The following is a 21,261-nucleotide window of genomic DNA, read 5'->3' as shown; positions in this document are numbered from 1 at the left end:
AATAAATAAGCAAACAAAACAAAACAAAAGGCAGGAAGAGATGGCGTAGACTTGGATGTAGAAAGAGATGGCGTAGAGAGCATTATTGAGGTTAGTGCTGAGTGAGTCTCATTCAGTCTCTGTGCCACCCAGGTCACTCCCAAGAACCCCCAGACAGGAATTCCAGCTCAGCTTATCTGAGTGGCTCATCTCCACAGAGCGATGGGGAGGGGGTTCTGGAGCTCTGGGCTGAGTGGGGGCTGTCATGGATTAGAAAGGGAGGAAGCCCAAGCTTGATGTTAGCATTTCATTTGTGTTTACTAACAATCAATGATTCCGGTGGAATGAAGTGTAGAAAAGAGGGTAGGAGTATGGGTGTATGCCTGCTACCATGTAGTTCCTCTGAATTTAATCAGAGATAAAGAGGTAGTCTCTCTCTCTCCCTCTCCCTCTCCCTCTCTCAGGGGCTGATCAGAATGACCCAGTGCTTGATTAGGTCAGTATAACAGCCACTGTGTGGTAAGTGCAGGCTTGGCTACTAATCTGGCCTTCATGCTCCCAGTCTGGCTCACTCTCCTCCTTTGCCATAACACAAGCTGTCCTTTAACCCTACCAGTCCTTCCTAATGGACCAGAATGCATGTGAGCGGCAGCTGCAGTAATACAGTTGCACAACTGTTGTAAAAATGTCACAGCATAAAGAAATGATTCGGTATGTGAATTATGGAACTTTGTTACACCCCACCACCACACACCCACAGGCACACAGTAAACGTCTCTGCGTGGAGCGAAAAATGAAAGAGTGAGAACGTGGTGTTTCATTCTAAAGCAGGTGACACTGATTCAGAAGCCTAACAGCAGTCTTAAGCTGGACTGCTATTCTGAGTCGGCAGGCCTAGAGCAGATCTGCAACCAGCTTCATTTGGGAGTCTAAATCAGCATTCCCGCTGTGGAGGTGGGGGCGACAGTGCTGCCATCAGTGCTGTTTTACTGCCTATTTTAAAAGGCCTCATTTTAAATGGACGATTTATAAATAGGGGGCGCCTTGCAAACCAAAATGTTAGAAATGGTCTGTGCACCAATTCATCTTGCAGTAAACTTTAAAAGCACAAAATTTCAAGCTGAACATGTATAAAAATGTATCTAAAATAAAATGCCCTCCTTCTATTTCTTTTGGGAGTAGGCCAAAAGGCAAATGCTTCTGAGGTCACTCAGCACTGTGATTAGGTGGGATGAGTTACAGGTATTAGCCTGTTCCCAATGTCCTCTAAATCTAAAGTACATTTATAAGTACATCGTATTATACAAGGAACCTGCTTTTTACAAGTGTCTGTAAAACATTTCCCCTTTTTATCAACAGACCTTGTGAGCACCTATGTTGCCTGAAGCTGTATTGTGTCCTGTACAATTCGAGTGTTACAAAAAGAATGGATGTGAACTTGTGCCTGGTTGAGGTTATGACATCTTTTCCTCATAAAGTTGCAAAGCCAAATTCTGGAGTGTGCGGTTATGTGTTGTGTTAGTGCATGCAGGCCTGTGTATGTGTGCGTGCTTGGAGGAGAGGCAGAGAAGCAGAGAGAGAGTAAAGAAGTAAGCTTGCGTGGCCAATCTTCATTTAGAGTGATCAGTAATGGCTTTTGAAGTCATGCATCCTCTCATTCCTTTGCTTGTGGTGAGGCCATGACCCTGTACAGAGGAAGAAGGAGGTGGTTTGGATGAGTGTGTGTGTGTGTGTGTGTGTGTGCCTGTGTGTTCTCTGCAGAGAACTGAAACTGTGGAGAGCTGATGATCAGTGTTTCTGACTTGAAAACTGATTTGCCCTGGTGTTCACCTTTAATCTCTGATGTGGCCGGCCAATGAAGGGCTCACTGGGTGGTACTGCAGGCTTTAAGCCAAGCGGCTCATGGCCTCTGCAAATCCCATGTAAGAGTGCGTCGCTCACTCCCAAACGCACACAAGGAGTTTCCTGCCCTTTAGGGCACTGAGTCTTTGCGAGCCAGGGAACAGGTAATAAAGAATGCAAAAGAGGCCAAAATAAAGTGAGAGGTGAGAAGAAAACAAAGCAATAAGATGTGAGAGACATGCAAAAGGAACAAGGAGTCCATTAAGTGCACATATGGCTGAAATGTGTGTAAATAGTGATTTATGATATTACTCTTCTGTACTGTTCTAATTATCATGACTGTTTGCGTGTCAGAAAAGGCAGGCATGTTTTATGCTGTGCAAAATCTCAAACTGCTCCCTCTCACCACTTGTTTCATTCTTTTCGCCTGCAAATGTCTCCACTGGGAAACATGATCTCACCTCTATCAGATAGATTTTTTTTAATCCTCTCTTTCTCTTGTTTCTCTCTCGCTCTCTCGCTCTCTCTCTTTCTCTCTCTCTGTGATCTCTGCTGATGTGGAAAAAATTCCTGCACCAACAGAAAAAAGCCAATTAAAAAGCAGGCGAAAACCTCATTAGCTCACATTTCCCTCTATTATGTTTGATTAACATTGACTGTTTGTTCTCTTTAGTAACACTGTTGCGTGTGTGTGTGTGTGTGTGTGTGTGTGTGTGTGTGGATGTGCATGTGTGGTAGTGTGTTTGCGTGCACACACACTTGTTTGTTAAGACTTTTAATCAGCCAGATTCACTTGCTGTTGTGTCCTAAATCTTTAAAAATTACTCTCCACAATAAGTATATTTCTATCACATTTCAGTGTGTGAGTGAAATTGTGATAAACAATAATTAACTACTTTTTACTACCTGTTTTACAGTCACCTTTTTTAAAAAGCATCAATAAAAACAAAGAAACATAAATTTTCTTTGAAAATAAGGTGTAGTCACTAATGCGAATTATATAAGAGAATACTCAAAAAAGAAAATGTTTAATGATTTTTTACTATAGAACTGACTGTATACTAACACTTACATTATATTAGCATTTACATTAATTAGCAGACGCTCTTATCTAGTTTGACTTACGTATATATCAGAATGACAGTATGTGTGTTCTCCATGAAGCATTTAACAGCTACTGTGAAATGTCTACAGATTAATCCAGATTCCATGCAAAAACAAACAAGACAAATGTGAAAAAAATAACATATGGCAACAGTCCGGAATAGAGTTATCCAAAAAGGTTTTATACAAGCAGGATTACAGAATTCATTAATTTAGTAAAGGGAAGTTAGCAGAAACAATTAACACACAGAATGTCAGTTTGATCATAATATGGAATCTGGACAATCCTACGTTTATAACTGGGAAAGAATAGAAGACAAAAAGATAGAGAAAAAGAGGAGAGAGTGTCCACGTGGATTTCTGTGCTAAGGCGAGTGAGGAGTCTGGGCTGTGCAGTGTGGATGCGGTGCGTTGCAGAGAAGCAGTAGGCCATTAGCGCACCAAGGCAGGAGCACCCTGTCTTCAGGTCAGCCTAATGGGCCCGCCTGAACTTTCATGTGATAAATGTTGTTTATGTTAGGACTCAGCCCCTTTACATTAGTGTCTTTCAAATGCCTCTTGGCCTGGTTGAAGTTCAGTGTTTCTAAATACTTTAGTGCCCTCCTATGTAGTGACTATTATAGCAATGTTAGGGCAGGAGAAGGCCGAGAGGGGAACTGTAATTGAGCAGGAGTGAGTGTGGAAAGTATGTGGCCATTGCAGTGACCCAGAGGCTCACCTGTGAGTGAACTGTTGAGAGCAAACACTGCCCCCTATAGGCCTGACCTTTCTGTACTTTACTTTTGCTTATGAAATAGATGGCTGCTTGTATATAGGTGGCTAGTTGTATATTCGCCAAAAACGACAGCAACAGCAACAGAAAGCGCAAGTGTTGAGTGCAGTTTTGTATAGCGATGCTATTAGGAATAATAATGCATCATAAAAAAATATTTCATACAGCTGATGTTAAATGTGGATTTTGCAGTCAAGGCACAATCTCAGAATAAACATGGTCTCTTTGGATTTGTGGATTTGAATGAGGTGTGATTCAGCTTATGCTGTTGTATTATGATCCTGTCTATGAATAAAACAGTTGCTTTGTTTGTAACAGTAGTGCAGTTTGCTCACCAGCTAAAGCATAGTTTCTGCCTTGCATAATACACACATTGTAACCCCCAGCTTAATTCGAACCGTGACTTTTCCAAGTTCCAAAAGAACAACAGTGTTACGTGACAATAAAGTGCTCAACATGACCTTCCAGAGAAAAAGGCCAATCTCGCTTTTTTCAGTAGATTGTCTAATGCACCCTGGAGGAAGAGGTCTGCGCTGGAGCCCGAAGGAAAGGTGAGGTGTTGAAAGACCTGACGATGCGTCTCCAGCGTGGGACGCGGAACAACACAGGCGCTGAATGAAAAAAATCCATCATGCTTAATCGGATAGCTGGGAAAGACAGACAGGGCATGGAGCCAGGGCGAAGCACAGACCCACACACGCCAGTGGCCACTGGTCACCATCACATGGGGGTACCTTATGCCCTGTCTGCATTTTATGAATGCTGTGATTCCTTTGAAAGGTGCTCCTCCAACCAGGTGGAGTGTATTTACACAAGCCTGCCTGAGAGACGAGAGGTTATTCTCTTTACACAGAAAGAAGTGGTCTTAGTTATTTTAATTACAACTGGAAACAATTAGGCCTAGTTAAGGGAAACTTCAGGGATCAGGTCATGTGGAGACTCATAAGTGTTGCTACACTCCAGGTGCAAAAGTTTTGTGGTGATTGACATTTTTGTTCTGACGGCAGCAAGATCCCAATGGATATAATATTTTGTTATATGTATATCTGGGCCTGGATTGGAAAGAAGGAAAAAGAAAGAGATGGATTAATTAGCATGGGGAAGATTGGAATGCATGACAAAACCAGAGAATGGCCCTAAGAGCTCAGGTTGACAAGGCGTAGTATCTTAGAATATAACAAACACTTGTGACCTTTTGCAATACTTCTTAAGCCTAAATATTAATATACATACATGCTGAACTAATAAATGGCATATGAATTCTATTGCACTTTTATTTACATGACAGTGGCTCACTGTGTTGTGTGATGCCTTACAGATAATAAAACAAGCACAAGGACTGAAAAGTTAATGTGTTCAATATTTAGGTACAAATGAAAGCATAATTATGCAAACCTACAAACAAAACACCAATTGCTCTGAACTATTTGCAATTATTTAACAAACAGAAAGACATAAAACATGAGATTTTGTCCATGTTTATTCACTGTGAAATAATTTGGGCACACATAGCTGGATTATTGGGCTATTTAGCTCTACATAACTCTTAGGAGACCAGTGAAAGTATATCTCTGTATATGTTGATACTGCTTTATGTTAGGTCTTTCTTACTCTTGGCAGTACAAAAATTTGCCAAATCAAACTTTAATCGGCTCCACCTGTGAATGTTAAAAATGTCATGCAAACCTTAAAACTCTGTGAATAAAGCATGGTGTAGAAAATCTGTGTATTGTTATTAGTAACACAGGACTGGCCTGTCTTACCATGTTACTGTCCTAATTCACTTTTTTACATTTGACAGAGATTTTGCTAAATTATGTGATTTAATTAATAATTCATCTGTTAATCTAACAATATATGATATACATACAGTTACATGGATCTTAGATGATTAAAAGACCATTCAGTGAGGGACTCAGTACAAAGTGAGTGAAGTGCTGACTAGCTTTCTAACATTGACTCTTTGATACAGTTCCTACACCTTTCATCCCTTCCATTCACCATTTCAGTGCTCTGTACAATTTAGCTTGAGAATAGAGTTCACAAAGTGGAGGTGGCAATGTTTTAAGAATAATATCCCAGCCAGAAGATACATGGCACCCCATGAAAATTCTACCCTTATGATAAAGAAAATGGCATCCAGCAGTGTCGTGCATTTCTTGAGCAATATTTCACATAATGTTTTGCTAGAGTCATTGTGTGTATGAGCAGGTGTTGACAGATTCACTGATTATTGCCCTTGCTGGAGGAAGCTAAAGTTTCAAATGATACGATTTCTGTAGCATGAAGTCACAGTGTGGCCATACAGCTCCCTCTCAACGTCTGGGAAACTGACAGGTACGCCAGGTCATCAGTTGTGGAGGAGCAGAGCGGGGCAGTCCAGCTCCCACCCAGTTGGTGTTCCTCTGGTCTGCAGGGGGTTGGGCAGGCCAAATTGGCTGAATGTTTGGGATCCTTGGCAGTGGTCCTTCAGGGTCTTTTTGCATTCAGTAAGCCTGAGCTTTTAATTGTGTGACTAAACCAATTGTTCTCTCTTAATTGAATCCATTTAACCCCTTTCACCTATGCCCCCTCAGGTGTGCCACAGGTGATAAGTTTAAGGCTGGTTGAGAACCTGATAGCAGCACAAACAGGCAGGAAACCCCTGGATTACACCATGAGGCAGTGTCATCTCCCTCAGTAAATATTAATTATTGATAGAACTGAATTTAAAAAGTTATAGGTTGTTCCCTATATGGTTATTAAAAAAAATCCTAATTAAAGGTGTAAATTGTATTGTCACCACATGTTTATGTTATGATTTATGTTTTTAATCAATATTACAGAATTTAGCTTTTTTGTTTTTCAGTGGAAATGCACTATTTGGAGTGATGATTAGAAATAATAAGGTGATTTACCTTAGAACTTTACTTTAATGTGCTTTGGGTTCTCATAAATGTGAAGATTTGAATAAGAAACTGCACACAGGGAAATGACCCTGTGAAATAGCAGAGTGAATTTCCCTCCCCAGGATTTATGACTGCTTTATGGAGTATAGCCAAAACTTTTACGGTGGTATTACACCAGTTATGGTCAGTTGTAGGTGATCGCCAGTAGGGATGACCTTAAACTTGGGGGTGGACCAGAAGATATGTGAAAATTTCCATTTGTTTTTTTCCCATTAAGTAGTGCTTTACAAATCCTCAGTAAGTTTTTCCTCTGTCACAAATAGAGCATGGACACAAAGCCTAATGGCTTTGAAGAGGTCATCCACCTTAAATCCTAAAACACCTGTGAAACTGTTTAATTTGCAGGCTGGCATTTCAACATTAATTCCTCATGTTGATAAATTCACGAGGTCAGAGCATGTTCAAGCACTGAGAAGATGAAGACCTGTACTTGAGTAAGGCTGCTTTAGAAAGCAAAACTCTCCCACACAAAAAGCAGTTCTGGCCAAGGTTTGTTTTCACCTGAAGCAGCCATTTATCTTGGCATGTGCCCAGCGTTAAACCACTGTGTATGTTTCTATGGTCTCAGAGGGCCTGTGTGTGCACCACAACCACTTAATGTGGTGGGGAAACTGAAGATCTCCATAACAATCTTGAAAATGTGAAACCACACCATTTCCTTGTAGCATGGCTAACATGAGAAAAGCACATTTTTCTTAAGTGGATGCCATCCAGTACAGTCAAGGGAGAACATCAAACCATTAGCCAACTATAATCTAGAACGTTTTGCTAAATCTCTAAGTATTATGCTGAAATTTACTTTAACAGGGTTTAGATTTGTGTAAAAGGCTTTGGCGTTGGTTGCAATGTGACCGTAGTGCTTGACTAAAGTATGTTCCTGTGGCTCCGATACGGAGAAGTAAGCAAGTGCTCCAATCCCTGGCTCAGTGTCACTCACCTGCACAGTGGTAAATCGGAGGCATCCAGTGCATTCCTCGTGCCTCATTTAAGAGAATGGGATGGAGCAGGGTTAAGGGCCACATCAGCCACTGCACAACAAAAGAGAAGGAAAGTGTGACTTCAGGTATTTACTCGCAAAAAGGAGTTTCTTGCAGATAGGAACTTTGCTACAGACCAAAAGAAGTGTGTAATAATTTTTGAGAGGTTTACAGTATGGAATAATAAAAGGAGAGTCAGTGTTGTGCAATATGCATGCACTTGCTGGAATCTGCAGTGTAGATCCCCTGTGACTGACTGGAAATGGTAGCAAGGTCCAAGTGTTATCAATATATTCCACAACAGTATGTATAATGGCAAACCTAATACAAAACATGACTCCCTCATTAACAGAGCATGATATGCAACCATAACACAAACATAAAACAGGTACGTATGGGCCAGCATGAAGGGCTTATTTTTCCAAAAGAGAAGTGCTTGAAGCACATTCTTTAGTGAGAGTTTTTTTCATTAACTTTATCTAAGTTTATAGAAGAATTATTTTAAGGGATGTCTGTAATTTTTACACATTTCAAATGTTGCCAATTGTACACATCTGAGCTGCACATTTGAATATGTAACTATAAATACACTGCATTTTTCTGGGTTAAAAGTAAAGTAGAAAGTGTGATAAAACAATTAAAATTAATATGTAATAATGGCATTAGTTATGGCATGTTACATGAGGCTATTAGGTGGACACCACTGGGAAATAGCAAAAAAAATATATATTGTGAAAAATGAAAAATATAGAACTCGTATCTTTAATGGTTAGCATGGCAATTTCCTTTAGCATACATCAGTCAGTGCAAAGGGCTCTCTGATTTTGAGTCTGCTGAACTCAACCTGCTTTGGAATATGTATGCGCATATGGCAGTGCATATGTGGCCCAGCCGCACGTGTGTGGAGCAGGGTGGATCCCGGGCCCGGAGCTGTGTGTGCTTGTGCTGGACGTGACTAGATGGTGGGGAGAGAGGCCCCTGCAAGGTGGATCCCACGCCTACACTAAGATCCCAGGGAGCAATTTCACATTGCACATTGTCTATGATACAGCACTGGAATCGTGTGTGTGTGTGTGTGTGTGTGTGTGTGTGTGTGTGTGTGTGTGTGTGTGTGTGTGTATGTGTGTGTGTGTGCGTGTGCTTGCATGCTGGGCTCATTCTTCTTGGTTCTTCTCACCCCGGCCTGTCATGCCTCTGCCATGCTGGAGATGTAGGAGTTTTGACAGCTGTGTTTGAATCGCTGTGATGTCGATCTATAGGAAAAGGGTGTGTGTGTGTGTGTGTGTGTGTGTGTGTGTATGCATTATGTGTTAATGTGTGTAATCATGCATTTGAGTATCAGGTGTATGTTGGTATGAACTTAAACAACATAAACAAGAGATAAAACAATTAATATAATTTATTTTAATTGGCTGTTCGTCATGAATAAATGTATTAAAAAAATGAACAAGCAGCATTCGGCTGAGGTAAAGAGTGCGTGTGTGTATGTCAGTTGGCAGGGTGGAGTATTGGGGTAACTGTACTGCATAGTGTCCTGATCAGCACTGCCGTGCTTTGGGAGTCTGGCAGGAATGTGGTGTGGGTGGGGGCGAGTGGGCAGGTCAGCCCTATCTGATGGCGGGGGCCCACAGCCAGCCTGGCCACAAGTCTCAGCTGATCCCACGGCTTCCTGCCACAGGCAGCAGCAAACACACGGGCTGGAGGCGTGGGCCATCCTTAGCACACCCTTCACTACCTGGCCTGCAGGAGGAAGTTGTCTTCAGGAAAGGGCCGTACTGGGGATCCTAGCTCACCTTGTGGCTGCCAGATGTCAGGTTGGGAGTAAAGGAAGCAAAGGGCTAGTAAAGTGGCTTGTGGCCAGGTCAGTGGAATTGATTTGAGCTGGAATGAGCAAACACAAGAATTGGTCTTTTGTGCGTCGCATGTAATATATCATGCTTTATTATTTTCCTTGGCTGACGACATGCTCTCTCACAGCTGTGAAGTGAAGTGTATTAATTGGGTCCAAAGAGTTCATGGAAGAGCAAGGTGAATCACTCTTACTGCATGCCAGATGTATATGAACCAAACTAGCCATGTTCCTGCTGCGTTACGGTAATGACATCCTGTGTGTTCTGATACCAGGAATATCACAGAGCTCTAATGACTTCATGCGAAGTAGTAAAGTACTCACACTTCCATAAGCAGTTTATTGTATGTACCTTTACTCCATCTTACTAGCTAAGCACTGCAATCTTATCAGTTGAGCAGTGATATAGGGGTATATGAGGACACAATGCAGCCCCTTCCCTCTTGGCTAGAAAGTTTACCAACAACAGCACACCTGTGCTAAGTTCTGTAAAGGAGAACTCATAATTTAACTGACCTTGGCAGTAGTACAGAACCCTAATCCACTATTATCATTTGGTTAACCTGCCAATGCTGAGGTTTCCCATAAGGAGCTGATTGTGCTCAGGCAGCCCTTCGGATGGGAAAGAAAGAAAACTGCAGTCTTTTCCTGGGCACTTATTTGTGTTACTTTTTTCCTGCTGTTTACCAGGACGGTCATAACTCGAGCTTACTCTCTCATGGTAGGATCAGGAAGCAGTTCTCTTCTCTCCCCCTTTAGTTTGACTAAGACGCTCATAAAAACACAGGACATCCTGTGGACTTTTAATGACACGGCACAGATTGTAATCAAATGAGTCAAAAAAGCATTCCCAGTCATGCTATCCAATAAGCACGTGGAGACGAGCGCTTTTATTTTTCATTTATCATCTACACAACCTTAGTAGAATGACTGGCCTCAAGGGCATTTGACTAGTCTGATGCACAAATCTGAGCATAATCACTGGAGTTCAGAGCAGGCCTCCATCATCCAGTCTCCCAAAATGACCAATCCAATAATCAGGCAAATTAGCTCATGTCCAATTAATGCAGTTTAGAGCCTGTTGATGGGGGAATTTGAAAGAGCAATAGAACTCTCAGACATTTTGGTGTTATCCTGCCACCAGGTGGTTGGTCTTTGCTATAGCTAATGAATATATAACATGGTTGTACGTTTTAGACTGTCTAAATAGTGCACTAACATCTTGAAAACAGCCATGCATGCTGAATCAAAGAGGAGAAACATTTTCCCACAGTCAGAGGAAAGGTTGACAGTGTTTGACTGGCAAATCTTTTCTTGTTCCCTACTGATGTTTTGAACTGCGTGGATATAATTCATTTGAAAGTCATGGTGGTTTGGGGATCCATAAAACACTGTATATTTTTGCTAGGAATTATGATGGGCTGTGAAAAGGGCTGTTCACATACACTCTGGATTATTACATTTGCTGCTGCTTTAATCCTGTTCTTTCCTTCATGGTTCCTTTCATTATTGCCTTTGTACATGAATATATATGAAAAGGATTTTAGCAAGTGACTTACATGATGCATATAAATATTTTGCTTCACTAAAAGATAAGGGTGTGTGGTACAGTATTATTTTAGTAGTTATACATTTCCAGGTATGAACCTTAAAAAAGATTGACGAATTGTGTAGGGATTTAAAATTAGATATTGTCATAAAACAGCAGACAGATTATGATTTTTGGCCATAATATGCCAGAGTAAGATGATACCTGATGTTATTTCCTTTGTGCCATCTTCAGTATCCATCCAGTTTCATTTGTTAGTCTCATGTTCATCTACATTTCTTAATTTCTAACAGTGAATTTGAGATTAGATTAAATGTACAGTGGGTGATTTCCTTGATTACCCACCATGTTCTCAACACATGGTTGTACATAACACATAGGAACATAAGTGGCCGATTGACATAAAGTCTTGACATTAAGTCTTAATAATCTATTGCTTATTCATGTGCTGAGTATAGTTCATTTTGGTTTGAATGGCTTGCATAACACCTGATTCCATACCATCTTTTGGCCCCAGCAGTTGCTGTGATACGTGGGTCATGCACTCTCCCTCCCTCCTGCCGCTGCGCCCTTTAGACATGATTAACTATATTCTGCTTTTTTCCCACTCTCCTCTGCAGCATCTCCCCCTCGGCTGGAGCCCAAACCCCTCTTACTGCTCCTCTCTCACTGCTCTGAGATGTGCTCAGCTCCAGCAGCTGGGGATATGGGCATGCGAGTGAAGTTTGTGGGCCGTTTAGTGGCCATGAGTTCTGAGCTGCTGGGTCGTTTTGTGCTGGAGAGTGGTGGACTACACAGGCTGACGGGGGCTCTGGCTGTGATCAGGGCTGTAAAATCCAGGTGGAGAGGGCGAGATCCTGTAAGATGAAACCCCGCACTCTGTCCATATCAGCGCATGACTCCGCCGAGACAAGAGAGAAGAAGCAGGCAGTAAATCCGCTGGAGCTCACTGATAGCGCTGTTTGCACAGCCACTGCCACTTCCTTTGATCAAATCGCTAGGGGAGCAGGGGGTCGTGTGTCGCTGCCAAAGGTCAGCTATATATTACACTCCTAAAAGTGATTACTGAAATTCTTAACTGAAACCATTCTGCTGCCAGGGTGTGCCAGAAGCCCCCGCGGCGGAGTCTGGGCCGCTCGGGGGCCTCTCTGCAGCCTCGTGCGCTGCGCAAATCCCTCACCGCTTGTGTTTTCTATCATCAGTGGAGGGCCCTGAGAACAGCTCCCAAAGAAACACGCGCTATCCGATTGCAGCATCCGTGGGTAAGCGCTGGGAGGGTCCGCAGCTCAGGCCTCCAAGACAGGAAATATAAATGTATGCCGCACTTCAAAGGGAGGAACTGCAAATTAAGGCGAGCCGAGGAACAAGACAGCAAGTGCCTTAGCATCAGCAACAGTATAACCAATGTCTGGCTTGGGTTTCTTCTGGGTGCTGCATGGGCCTCTCCGGCAGATTGCTGACTTTGAGCTGCCCTGTAGGTTTCACACTTAAAAAACAGCTCATTGAAAAGTTGGAGATTGAGTAAACGACAGTCTCAGTTGAGTCATGAAGGTGCAAACGCCACCCGTGCAGATTATATTGACTGTAGTACACACAGCATCTATAAAGCAGTGGAAAGTATGACTCCTTTATAGAGGAACTGAGAACTATTAGTGATTAGAGGATGGTGTGGGTCACAAGGTGAGAGCATGGCCTTAAGGTGTGGAAACCCCAGACAGCTACACAAACCCTCCAACTTCATTTATTTCAGAGAAAGCACTTTCCATAAAAACAAATCTGTACTTCTTCAGTAAGCCTCCATAGCTGTAGCAGAGTTAAGATAGCGGTATATTAGACTAATGTGAAGAGGAATGTGAAGTCATGCTCAATGAAACTTAATACACATTTGCTGATCATTACCTAAGATTGCCTTGTGTTAACTTTGGCAGACCTCCGCTTGGCTTGTAAATTAAAAGGGATGATGTATTTCCTCTTATTTGTTATTTGCACTTAGCTACTGAGAGAGAGAGAGAGAGAGAGAGAGAGAGAGAGAGAGAGAGAGAGAGAGAGAGAGAGAGAGAGAGAGAGAGAGAGAGAGAGAGAGATTCTGTGAGACCTGCTGGAGCATGCCAGAAATAACAGAGCAAACCTTGCTCCAGAGCCTCATTAGCTGGTGGAAAACAGTTCCCAGGAGTCACAACAGGGTGTAAATATATATTTTAAACTTCTCAGACCTGAGAAAGTGTCTTGCCAAATTTTCCTCCTCTCTGACATGCAGAGAAAGAAAGAGCCTATAAACTATAGGCTCAAAACCCATGCTGCACATCTTGTAGAGTTTGTTGTTGTATTTTAAAGTGACTTAATATTTTTTTGCCTAAAATTTTAAACAGCATGTGTATTTCAGCATATTTAGACTGAAATCAGACTTAAATATTAGCCTTCATTTCAATGTTATTTATGGTAGTCATTGTGCAAAACAAAAACCCTATCTATGGGTATTGATACAGGGGAACATTTGTAATTGTTACAAATAATTGCAAACAAAAGCCTCACAGTTAACAAACAAACAAACAAACATGCAAAAGCAAAAAAAAAGGCTGAAAAGCAAAACCTGTCATGAACAGCATTTCCCCTCTGCCTCCTTCATTTCAGTCCTTGGTGCTGTCAAATCGTAGTCAGTTCTCCATTCATCCTAATATATTTTTAGAACAGTTAACTGAAACTTATAGTGTGTGTCCTTTAAAAAATTCCTATTTTGTAAATCAGGTTTAAGCCACGCAAAACGAGTAATAAGGGGTCCTGACCAATCAGAAACTCGGTTATGAAATCTATCATGAAATCTACCTGAAGCAAAGCCTACTCTCATTGGTCTTCTGAATTTCATATACAACCTTTCTTTTTGTTACACAATAAAAGGGAACACATTTCAGACACTATTCTTTATCAACAGCATGATTGGAATTTGGAGTAATAGTATGTAAGCCTATGCTTTCAGTGAACTATCAAGATATCAAATAATAAAATCAATCAAAAAGAAAAAAGAGAAAATTCTAGGTCATTGCTGCTGCAAAGGAATAGAAGTACTGTCAACCCATTTATTACTATAGTATAATTTATATAAATAAATAATGAATGAATTCCATCTAATTGCTGTAGATGAAGCAAATATACTATGATAATGCAAAGTAATGATGATTGGAAAATGCCTTTCTGTTCTACAGTAGCCAGGTGAACAGTTAGGTTACTTCCTACTCAGATGTCATAAGAAGCCATGTGGTCAACCATTTAAGCTGTACAGGGCTAATTTATGGCCTAGTCCTACTGCAGGAGATCTACTACTGAGCAGAGCCAAGTATCTAGTAGAGGGGAACCGACTGCTACTCATGAAGCTCTTCCTTTCAGTTTTAACCCTGTACAAGAGTTCTAGGAGAAGGGTTGAACACCCCTGGGCAAGCTAATAAAAGCTAACATACGACTGCAATAGAGCAGGTGAACATGATGAGTGTCCTCAGTGTCGAGTCAAAACAAATGTGAAATTCTAACTCTTAACTTTCTAACTATGAATTCACTGATCACCTAATGTCTGCTTGACCCCATCCCTTCAGAGGAACCCCCCCCCCCCCCCCCCCCATCACATCTATAATAAACAGCTCTATGACACTGGGTCATGTGCCAGTGGCCTTCAGTAGGAGTGGGGCACTACTCTCAACCCTCTGACTTCAGCAACTATTGAATGGTATCTCCTTCGTTTCCTCTCTAAAAAAAAAAAACTCTGCAACATGCTGTTAACATTCAGTTGTCTCTCCTTACCTAGAACAGACTCCAGGGTTTCTACAGTCCTTGTGCCTCTTCTTTTTTCTCTGTATACCGACTATCTAGAAGAGGTAATACTCTTAAATGGCTTGTACCACTATTACCACTAAGACACTGAACAAATCCTCCCTCAGAACACTAGTTAATATTGCAAACGAGAAATGACTAGCTGACATCTCATCATGGATGACAGATCCTGGTAAAACTTTCCCACACCATTATCTGAACATCTTTTGAGAAGGTGTGGTCCTGTACAATGGACTATCATGCCATTCTCTGTTCATGTTGTCATGTTACTAGCATAACTTGTGCATTTAGTTTTGTTCTGTACCTTGGAAGGATTGGCCCTGGTAACTTCAAGATTGGACTACTGCAACTCACTCTTGCTCACTCTAAATCATTCACACCTCATGTACTATGTAATGGAAAGTTATGTGGAAAATTAAATCTACTTGATTTTTCACTTACCCCAAATGGAGTCAATTGGCTTACTTGTTTGGAGTCCAATTTTTGCTTAGTTAGCTGCTAACATTAAAAGTTAACAGCAACCGTTACACCCTTTGTAAGTAAGATATACATGTCTACAAACTTCTCGCAGCCTGGTCAGCCCGTATTCGAGTCACTGTTTCACTCACTGTTATAGCTCACAAATTGACCAGTCTGTTATATCTTTAAGACCTGGATACAGTTTGAGCAGGTTGAGAGGTTTGTGGGCATGTATTTACAAAGGCCCTGTGGGTTGCTGTTAATTTTTGTTAGTTTGTTACCAATACTAGCACTTTGCAACTTTTGTTCTAAAGAAGCAAAATAGATATTCCCAACCTTTATTGACCGATCAACCGCATCTGGGTAAGGGGAAAATAATGTAAATCTGATTTTTAGCAGAAATACTCCTTTACATTTACGGAATTTAGCAGACGCTCTTATCCAGAACGACTTACAAAAGTGCTTTGTCATTTACTCATAAATGTCTTTAAAAGTCTGAGTTGTATTGAAATATTTGCCCTCTGGTTCTGTGAAACGGACATTAGAGGTAACAGAAGCATGTCACAATGCCATAGATAGTTAACATCAAATTTGCTTTGGCAGCAAACGCCAAATCTTAGCCGGTAGATGGTACCTTACACATAGTTAAATGCCTAAAGCGAAATGCTCTAAAGTGTGGTTGTATTTCACCAAAAAGGATTCCGACGACGGGCCTCGCAACAAATGTTTAATAACCATTGCGTGTACAAGGGGAACACGAGAAATGTAATGAAACATATTTATATTTACATACTTTTTGGCGTTAATGTATTCATTTTGAGGTTCACATTTTCTCCACTCGAATCTTGGTTATGGAATTAATTCCCACTACCTGCCCTTACAGCTGAGACGTTTCCTTTGTATAGCCGTAATAAAGTCCCACGTTCAGAAGCACTTTAGCTAATCCATAAGCACTTTAAAGGCACCCGATTGATTACCAGTTTTCCACTTAACATATATATTATTTCAAAAAGAAATCCTGTTACTTATATGTATTTTCTGCATTGTCCAGGGCTCTTGCTAACAACAAAGCACTTCTGAAAGTTTCTGGTTACAGTTACAAATGCTGTAACTGGATGATAGTGAATTTACAAACATAGCACCCCCCCCCCCCCCCCCATAAAACATTTCACTGTGTAAAGTGGTTAAGTACAAACATAAGCAAACTTTATTGTTGCAAAAACAAAATAATTCAATTGATTTGCTTGCATTTCCTTAGAGACAATATACAATCAGATAAAAAAACAACCAAAACAATTCACATCTAATATGGTGGCATTTCAGTTGGCATAGGGTCATGCATTACATCTCATTCATCATGTAGAATGCTGGGCTAGAAAGGCTCTTATTCTCTGCAGAAGTTCTTTCTTCACACTGTCAGGGACTAGGGCTGAGAAACAGTAAAAGCATTACTCTGATCATCTGCTCATTTCATTTCATATTTGTTTTATTAAATGTATGCCTCTCTATTCTTCCAAAAAATAGGTTTCTCTCTTATTGATACATTTCAGGAATGGAAAAGCAGAAGCCTACCTCTTCCTTTAGGTGTAACTCCAGCAACCAAGTCTTCTACAGTAACATTCTCAATCCCCTTTTCTTTGATGACTTCTGTAAAACAGACGTTGCTCTGAGCACTTCTCTTTAATGTACATAACAGTCTGTATTCTAACAACTATAAAACTGGCACCTATAAATAGTCTTCCGCTATACATTGGAATGTTACATTTTGAACTTGTGTCATGTATATGATTTCTTGATTGTAAGTAAATAATGTTATTGTTTGCCTTGAGTTTCTATACACTAGGAGCTTACAAAAAAAAAAATTGCAAAACCAACTACAAGAAAATCGTGTGTGCTAGTAAGGCAAATCTAGCATACCCCGATACACGCCAAACGAGTAGTTCGCCTAGTATTGTACTAGGCTATACAGCCGGAGATAACCAGAAGTCGCTCATGTCGTAACATTTGAATTTAAATTGCTGGATACACGAACGATGTTCTATGAATTATCCACTCCGGACATCATTTGTTCTTGGCATTTTTCCTGGCTCTGAGCTGGCGATTCTGTCCTTACCTTTACAGTGTGCTTTTAACTGATCTCTCCATCCACACTCAATAAGTTTAGCTCTGAGTAATTCCTTCAGCCTGTAACGTAGGTTAAATAAATGAAATGAGAAAATATCTTTCTGGTTCATCTGTAGCTAGCTATCGACTAACTAGTTAGTTTAACTATTATAAGTACTTACCGCTCCCTTTCACCCATCTCAATTAACTTCTGGTTAATTGTGGCCCTCATCTGTAACTCTTTATTCATCACTTGACCTGTTGGAAATAGTCTCGTGTTAGTAATTGCAGAAACTAAGCCATTGGCATCTTAGCTAGATTGCTATCTTAGACAAGCATGTCTTTTATTTTATTTACTAGCTAATAGCTAGCTAGCTAAGCGAGAGACGATGATGAACAATCCAGTCTATCAAGTTTGCAGGTTTAAGTTTGCTCAGCTCTAAATTTTGGTTAGAAGTTTGTTAACAATAATACTCTAATAATTTAGAGTACTAGCTAACTAAGTTAACAATCTAGCTAGCTGTTAGCTTAGCTAAGTCAGGCAACACCAGCTAGCCATGTTTCATGTTAACTGCCCAGTTATTTACAGCACAATACAAACACGTGAAACCAAAGCAAAAGCAGAACGCACAGAACTAGTGTTGTAAGATACATCTAGGTAGCTAACTAGCTACACTGGATAATTGTACAATTTACCAAAGAGGTTTCAAACATTAGCATAATGTTTTCATTAAAAAGATTCCAGAGGATTCCTACTCCGTTTTGTACACTCCCTGAAACAAGCAGACAAGAAAGGTTCCTTCCACGTAGGTTCCCCCGTGCATTAATTGCATACTTTATCAAAAATCGTAGCTATACTAACATACTAAATAATATAGCGAAATAATTCACCATTCGGATTTATATACTTGTTTGATCCCGCAAAGATTACACCTCATGTGTCACACATTATTTCATTTAGAGTACCCAAAATAAGTTGATTTTTTTAGGTCTTGCACTAACAGTAAATGCTCATATAATGGCAACATAATTTGTAGCATGTATATAGTATATAGTATGTGGTTTTGTACACAAGTATGTTTTCATAGTAAAGTAAGTTAGAAACCTTCTATGCCAGATCTACATGTATCACTCGAAATAGGTGCATGCATCACTCGTAATAGGTGATATATGCAAACAGCGTATAACATTACCTGGAACTGTTATACTGGTCGATTCTAGTCTTGGTTAGCCATATCAGTTTATTTCACCGATTGTTCAGAATAATTTGATTTTTCATTTTCAAGCGTCACAGATTGTAACAGTAAATGGCTTAATATCCCCACACGATGGCAGTATTGCCTTAACGGATAAATAAACGGGGAAGGCTCTTCAATGAAGTCTAGCTCTGTTGCCACAAAATAAGTTAATTTACTTTTCTGTTCAAATAAACTGCAAACTATTTTAATCAAAATTCTGAAGTTAAAGATGAAAATTAAACAGGCTAATCCAGACCTTGCATACCCCTACATTGTTCTGCACGGCAGCTTCCAGCACACCTGAGATAGGTATTCTGTGTTCTGCAGTCCATGATTGCTTTGTGCAGGCATGCTGAGAGGAGAAATGGAGCCAAAATTCATGAGGAACTGCGAGACTCTGAAATACTTGGTGTACACATTGACCAGCACTGTTTTTTCCTCTTTTCCTAAGCACTGCATTATTTAGAATCGTCTACATGCAAAGTTCTATATTTAAAGCATTACATGTGACATCTACAACTCTAGTCAACTCTACTCTACTTTTATGAACTCTACTCCAGCTTTAGTCTATTAACTCACTATTGTGCTATCATGTCTAAAATGTCCTGATGTTCCACAGCTCATACAGAGGCAATTTCTAGGTGTGTTATCCATTAATTTATATTTATTTGTTATGAAAACTGGGAAAAATCTGAATTTTCATTTATGCATAGAGAGAAATAACACAGCATAAGGCAATAAAAAGTGCTACCAAAATAACGTAATCTGGAAAACGTATTGTTTAAATTTTCTGCAGCCTCACTGTTCTGTAGCCACAGATTGCCCTAAGCATGTGATTGTCTCTTCAGAGGGACAGGGCAGTGCTTATGCTACCTACCCTTAGTCTGTTATCTTCACTCTAAAGTACCCAAGTGCTGCCATTCAGAAAACTATTGACCTATTTCTTTCCTTGTCAGATGATTTTTTTTTTCCTGTGAAAATTTAATTAATAATGCTTGTTTGGATGTGATGGACATAACAATGTCCAACATATTATTTTCAGATTTTGGCAAATGTATTATAGAAGACAGTCACAAATAAGTGTACAGCCCTAATGGAAGTCCTTGCAAATCTGATTCTTAGTCAAATCTGATTCTTAATAGTTGTAGTTAGAATGCCCATATTTACATCTTCAATTATTATAAAAATGTTTTAGACGTCAGTTGAACCATTAACACCCTCCATATTGTGCTCTTTCCAGAAGATGCTTGTGGTGGACGGTTTGTTCTAGAGTGGAACATGTTGAGTCACATTGTCTCTCCCACACAGGCTGATGTCTGAATCAGCCTGGCATTACAGCTGCTGAGGCACTAATGGAAGCTTCACTAGAACCATTTGGAATGAATTTGGCATGTGCCTTTGTGTTAAAACCAAGGTGTAACAGAAAACGACACCCAAGAAAATGTCAGTCTCAATGCCACACACTTCTGCAAAAGGCAAGGCCAGGCAAGTTTATTTATATAGCACCTTTAATACATTGCAGTCATTCAAAATGCTTTACAAATGAGAAAATAAATAGAAACAGATGTAGCAGAATAGAAATAAAACAAAAATATGTTCAAAATGAATAGAAATTAAAACATTTCTATGCATAAATAAAAGCATTCATTCAATCCCTGAAATAGTCCTATCAACAAAATCTTCTTTAATCCATGAGAGGATAACACAGTCTTCAGGATAACACAGACTTCTCTTAATCCATGAGATGATAACAGTGTTCTCACAATCATAAACAGCAACAAACAGCTAAAGTAACACAGTCATCTCTCAGTCCCTGAGAGAATATCCATCTTCTCCCAATCACGGAGATCATATCAGTTTTTACATGAGTACAAAAGCATAATTAAAAGAAAGTATAAAAATATAAAACAGAATAAAGGCAAAATGAAAACATTGTTTATAAAAGATAACATAAGACAACAAACTGATATTACAATAAAGGTAATAAAATTAGCTTACTCATAGTAAAGTGCATTAAAAATAGAGTACACGTTTTAGAGCTCAGTCACAGATACATGAAAAGAGAAAAATGGATTTAACCTGGATTTAAAATTTCTAGATTTAAGCACAGCTAAGATCTTCCGGCTGTTTGTTCCAGTTAAATGCAGCAAAACAGCTAAATGCTCTGGGCTTGATTAGCTGACCTGGATCTGAGAGACCTACTCGGTTTATATTCTTTAAAACATATCTGAGATGTATTCTTGGCCAAAACCATTCAGTGATTTGTAGACTAGTAGCAGCACTTTAAACTCTATTTTGTAACTATCCAGAAGCCAGTGTAAAAATGTTAAAACTAGAGTCATAGGCGCTGTTCTTTTAGTCCTAGTTTAAAACTCTAGCAGCAGCATTCTGAATGAGCTGTAGCTGTAGCTTTAGCTGGTATTTTTGCTCAGTCCAGTTAGAAGACAATACTAAAAGAAGTTACAATACTTCACACTACTGGAGATAAAAGTGTGGATGAGCTTCTCTAGAGCTTGCTGGGATACCAGGCCTTTAATTGCGGCTATATTTTTGACATGATGGAAGGCCGCTTTCGCGATGACTTTGAAAGGGAGATCTGAATTCTATTAGAACATCAAGGAT

The 21,261-nt window shown here is 40.1% G+C and overlaps 1 protein-coding gene and 1 long non-coding RNA gene across 3 annotated transcripts; both read right to left on the bottom strand.

Moving 5' to 3' along the window:
* Window positions 1–2,905: 2,905 nt before the first annotated feature.
* LOC145651207 (uncharacterized) lies at window positions 2,906–14,863 on the bottom strand. The gene is made up of 3 exons (XR_014117010.1): window positions 14,810–14,863; window positions 7,583–7,673; window positions 2,906–4,749 (listed from the first exon to the last, which is right to left on the bottom strand). It is a non-coding gene; the product is annotated as an uncharacterized LOC145651207 (long non-coding RNA).
* Window positions 14,864–16,482: 1,619 nt separating this feature from the next.
* On the bottom strand, window positions 16,483–18,199 carry eny2 (ENY2 transcription and export complex 2 subunit). 2 transcript variants are annotated; one of them, XM_027024279.3, is made up of 5 exons: window positions 18,098–18,199; window positions 17,584–17,659; window positions 17,412–17,482; window positions 16,871–16,945; window positions 16,483–16,727 (listed from the first exon to the last, which is right to left on the bottom strand). In XM_027024279.3, the coding sequence occupies exons 2-5, from the start codon at window positions 17,649–17,651 to the stop codon at window positions 16,654–16,656; spliced, it is 288 nt and encodes a 95-aa protein (XP_026880080.1). In that variant the 5' UTR covers window positions 17,652–17,659; window positions 18,098–18,199; the 3' UTR covers window positions 16,483–16,653. The 2 variants fall into 2 exon arrangements, with proteins under 2 accessions (XP_026880080.1, XP_026880081.1); XM_027024280.2 differs by having other exon boundaries at window positions 18,033–18,166.
* Between the last annotated feature and the right edge of the window lie 3,062 nt (window positions 18,200–21,261).

Source organism: Electrophorus electricus, chromosome 14 (genome assembly GCF_041902795.1).
Source record: "Electrophorus electricus isolate QZ-2024a chromosome 14, ASM4190279v1, whole genome shotgun sequence".
Taxonomy (NCBI): domain Eukaryota; kingdom Metazoa; phylum Chordata; class Actinopteri; order Gymnotiformes; family Gymnotidae; genus Electrophorus; species Electrophorus electricus.
Note: the sequence above shows the minus strand (reverse complement) of the source record. Positions and strands in the feature narration are given on the sequence as shown.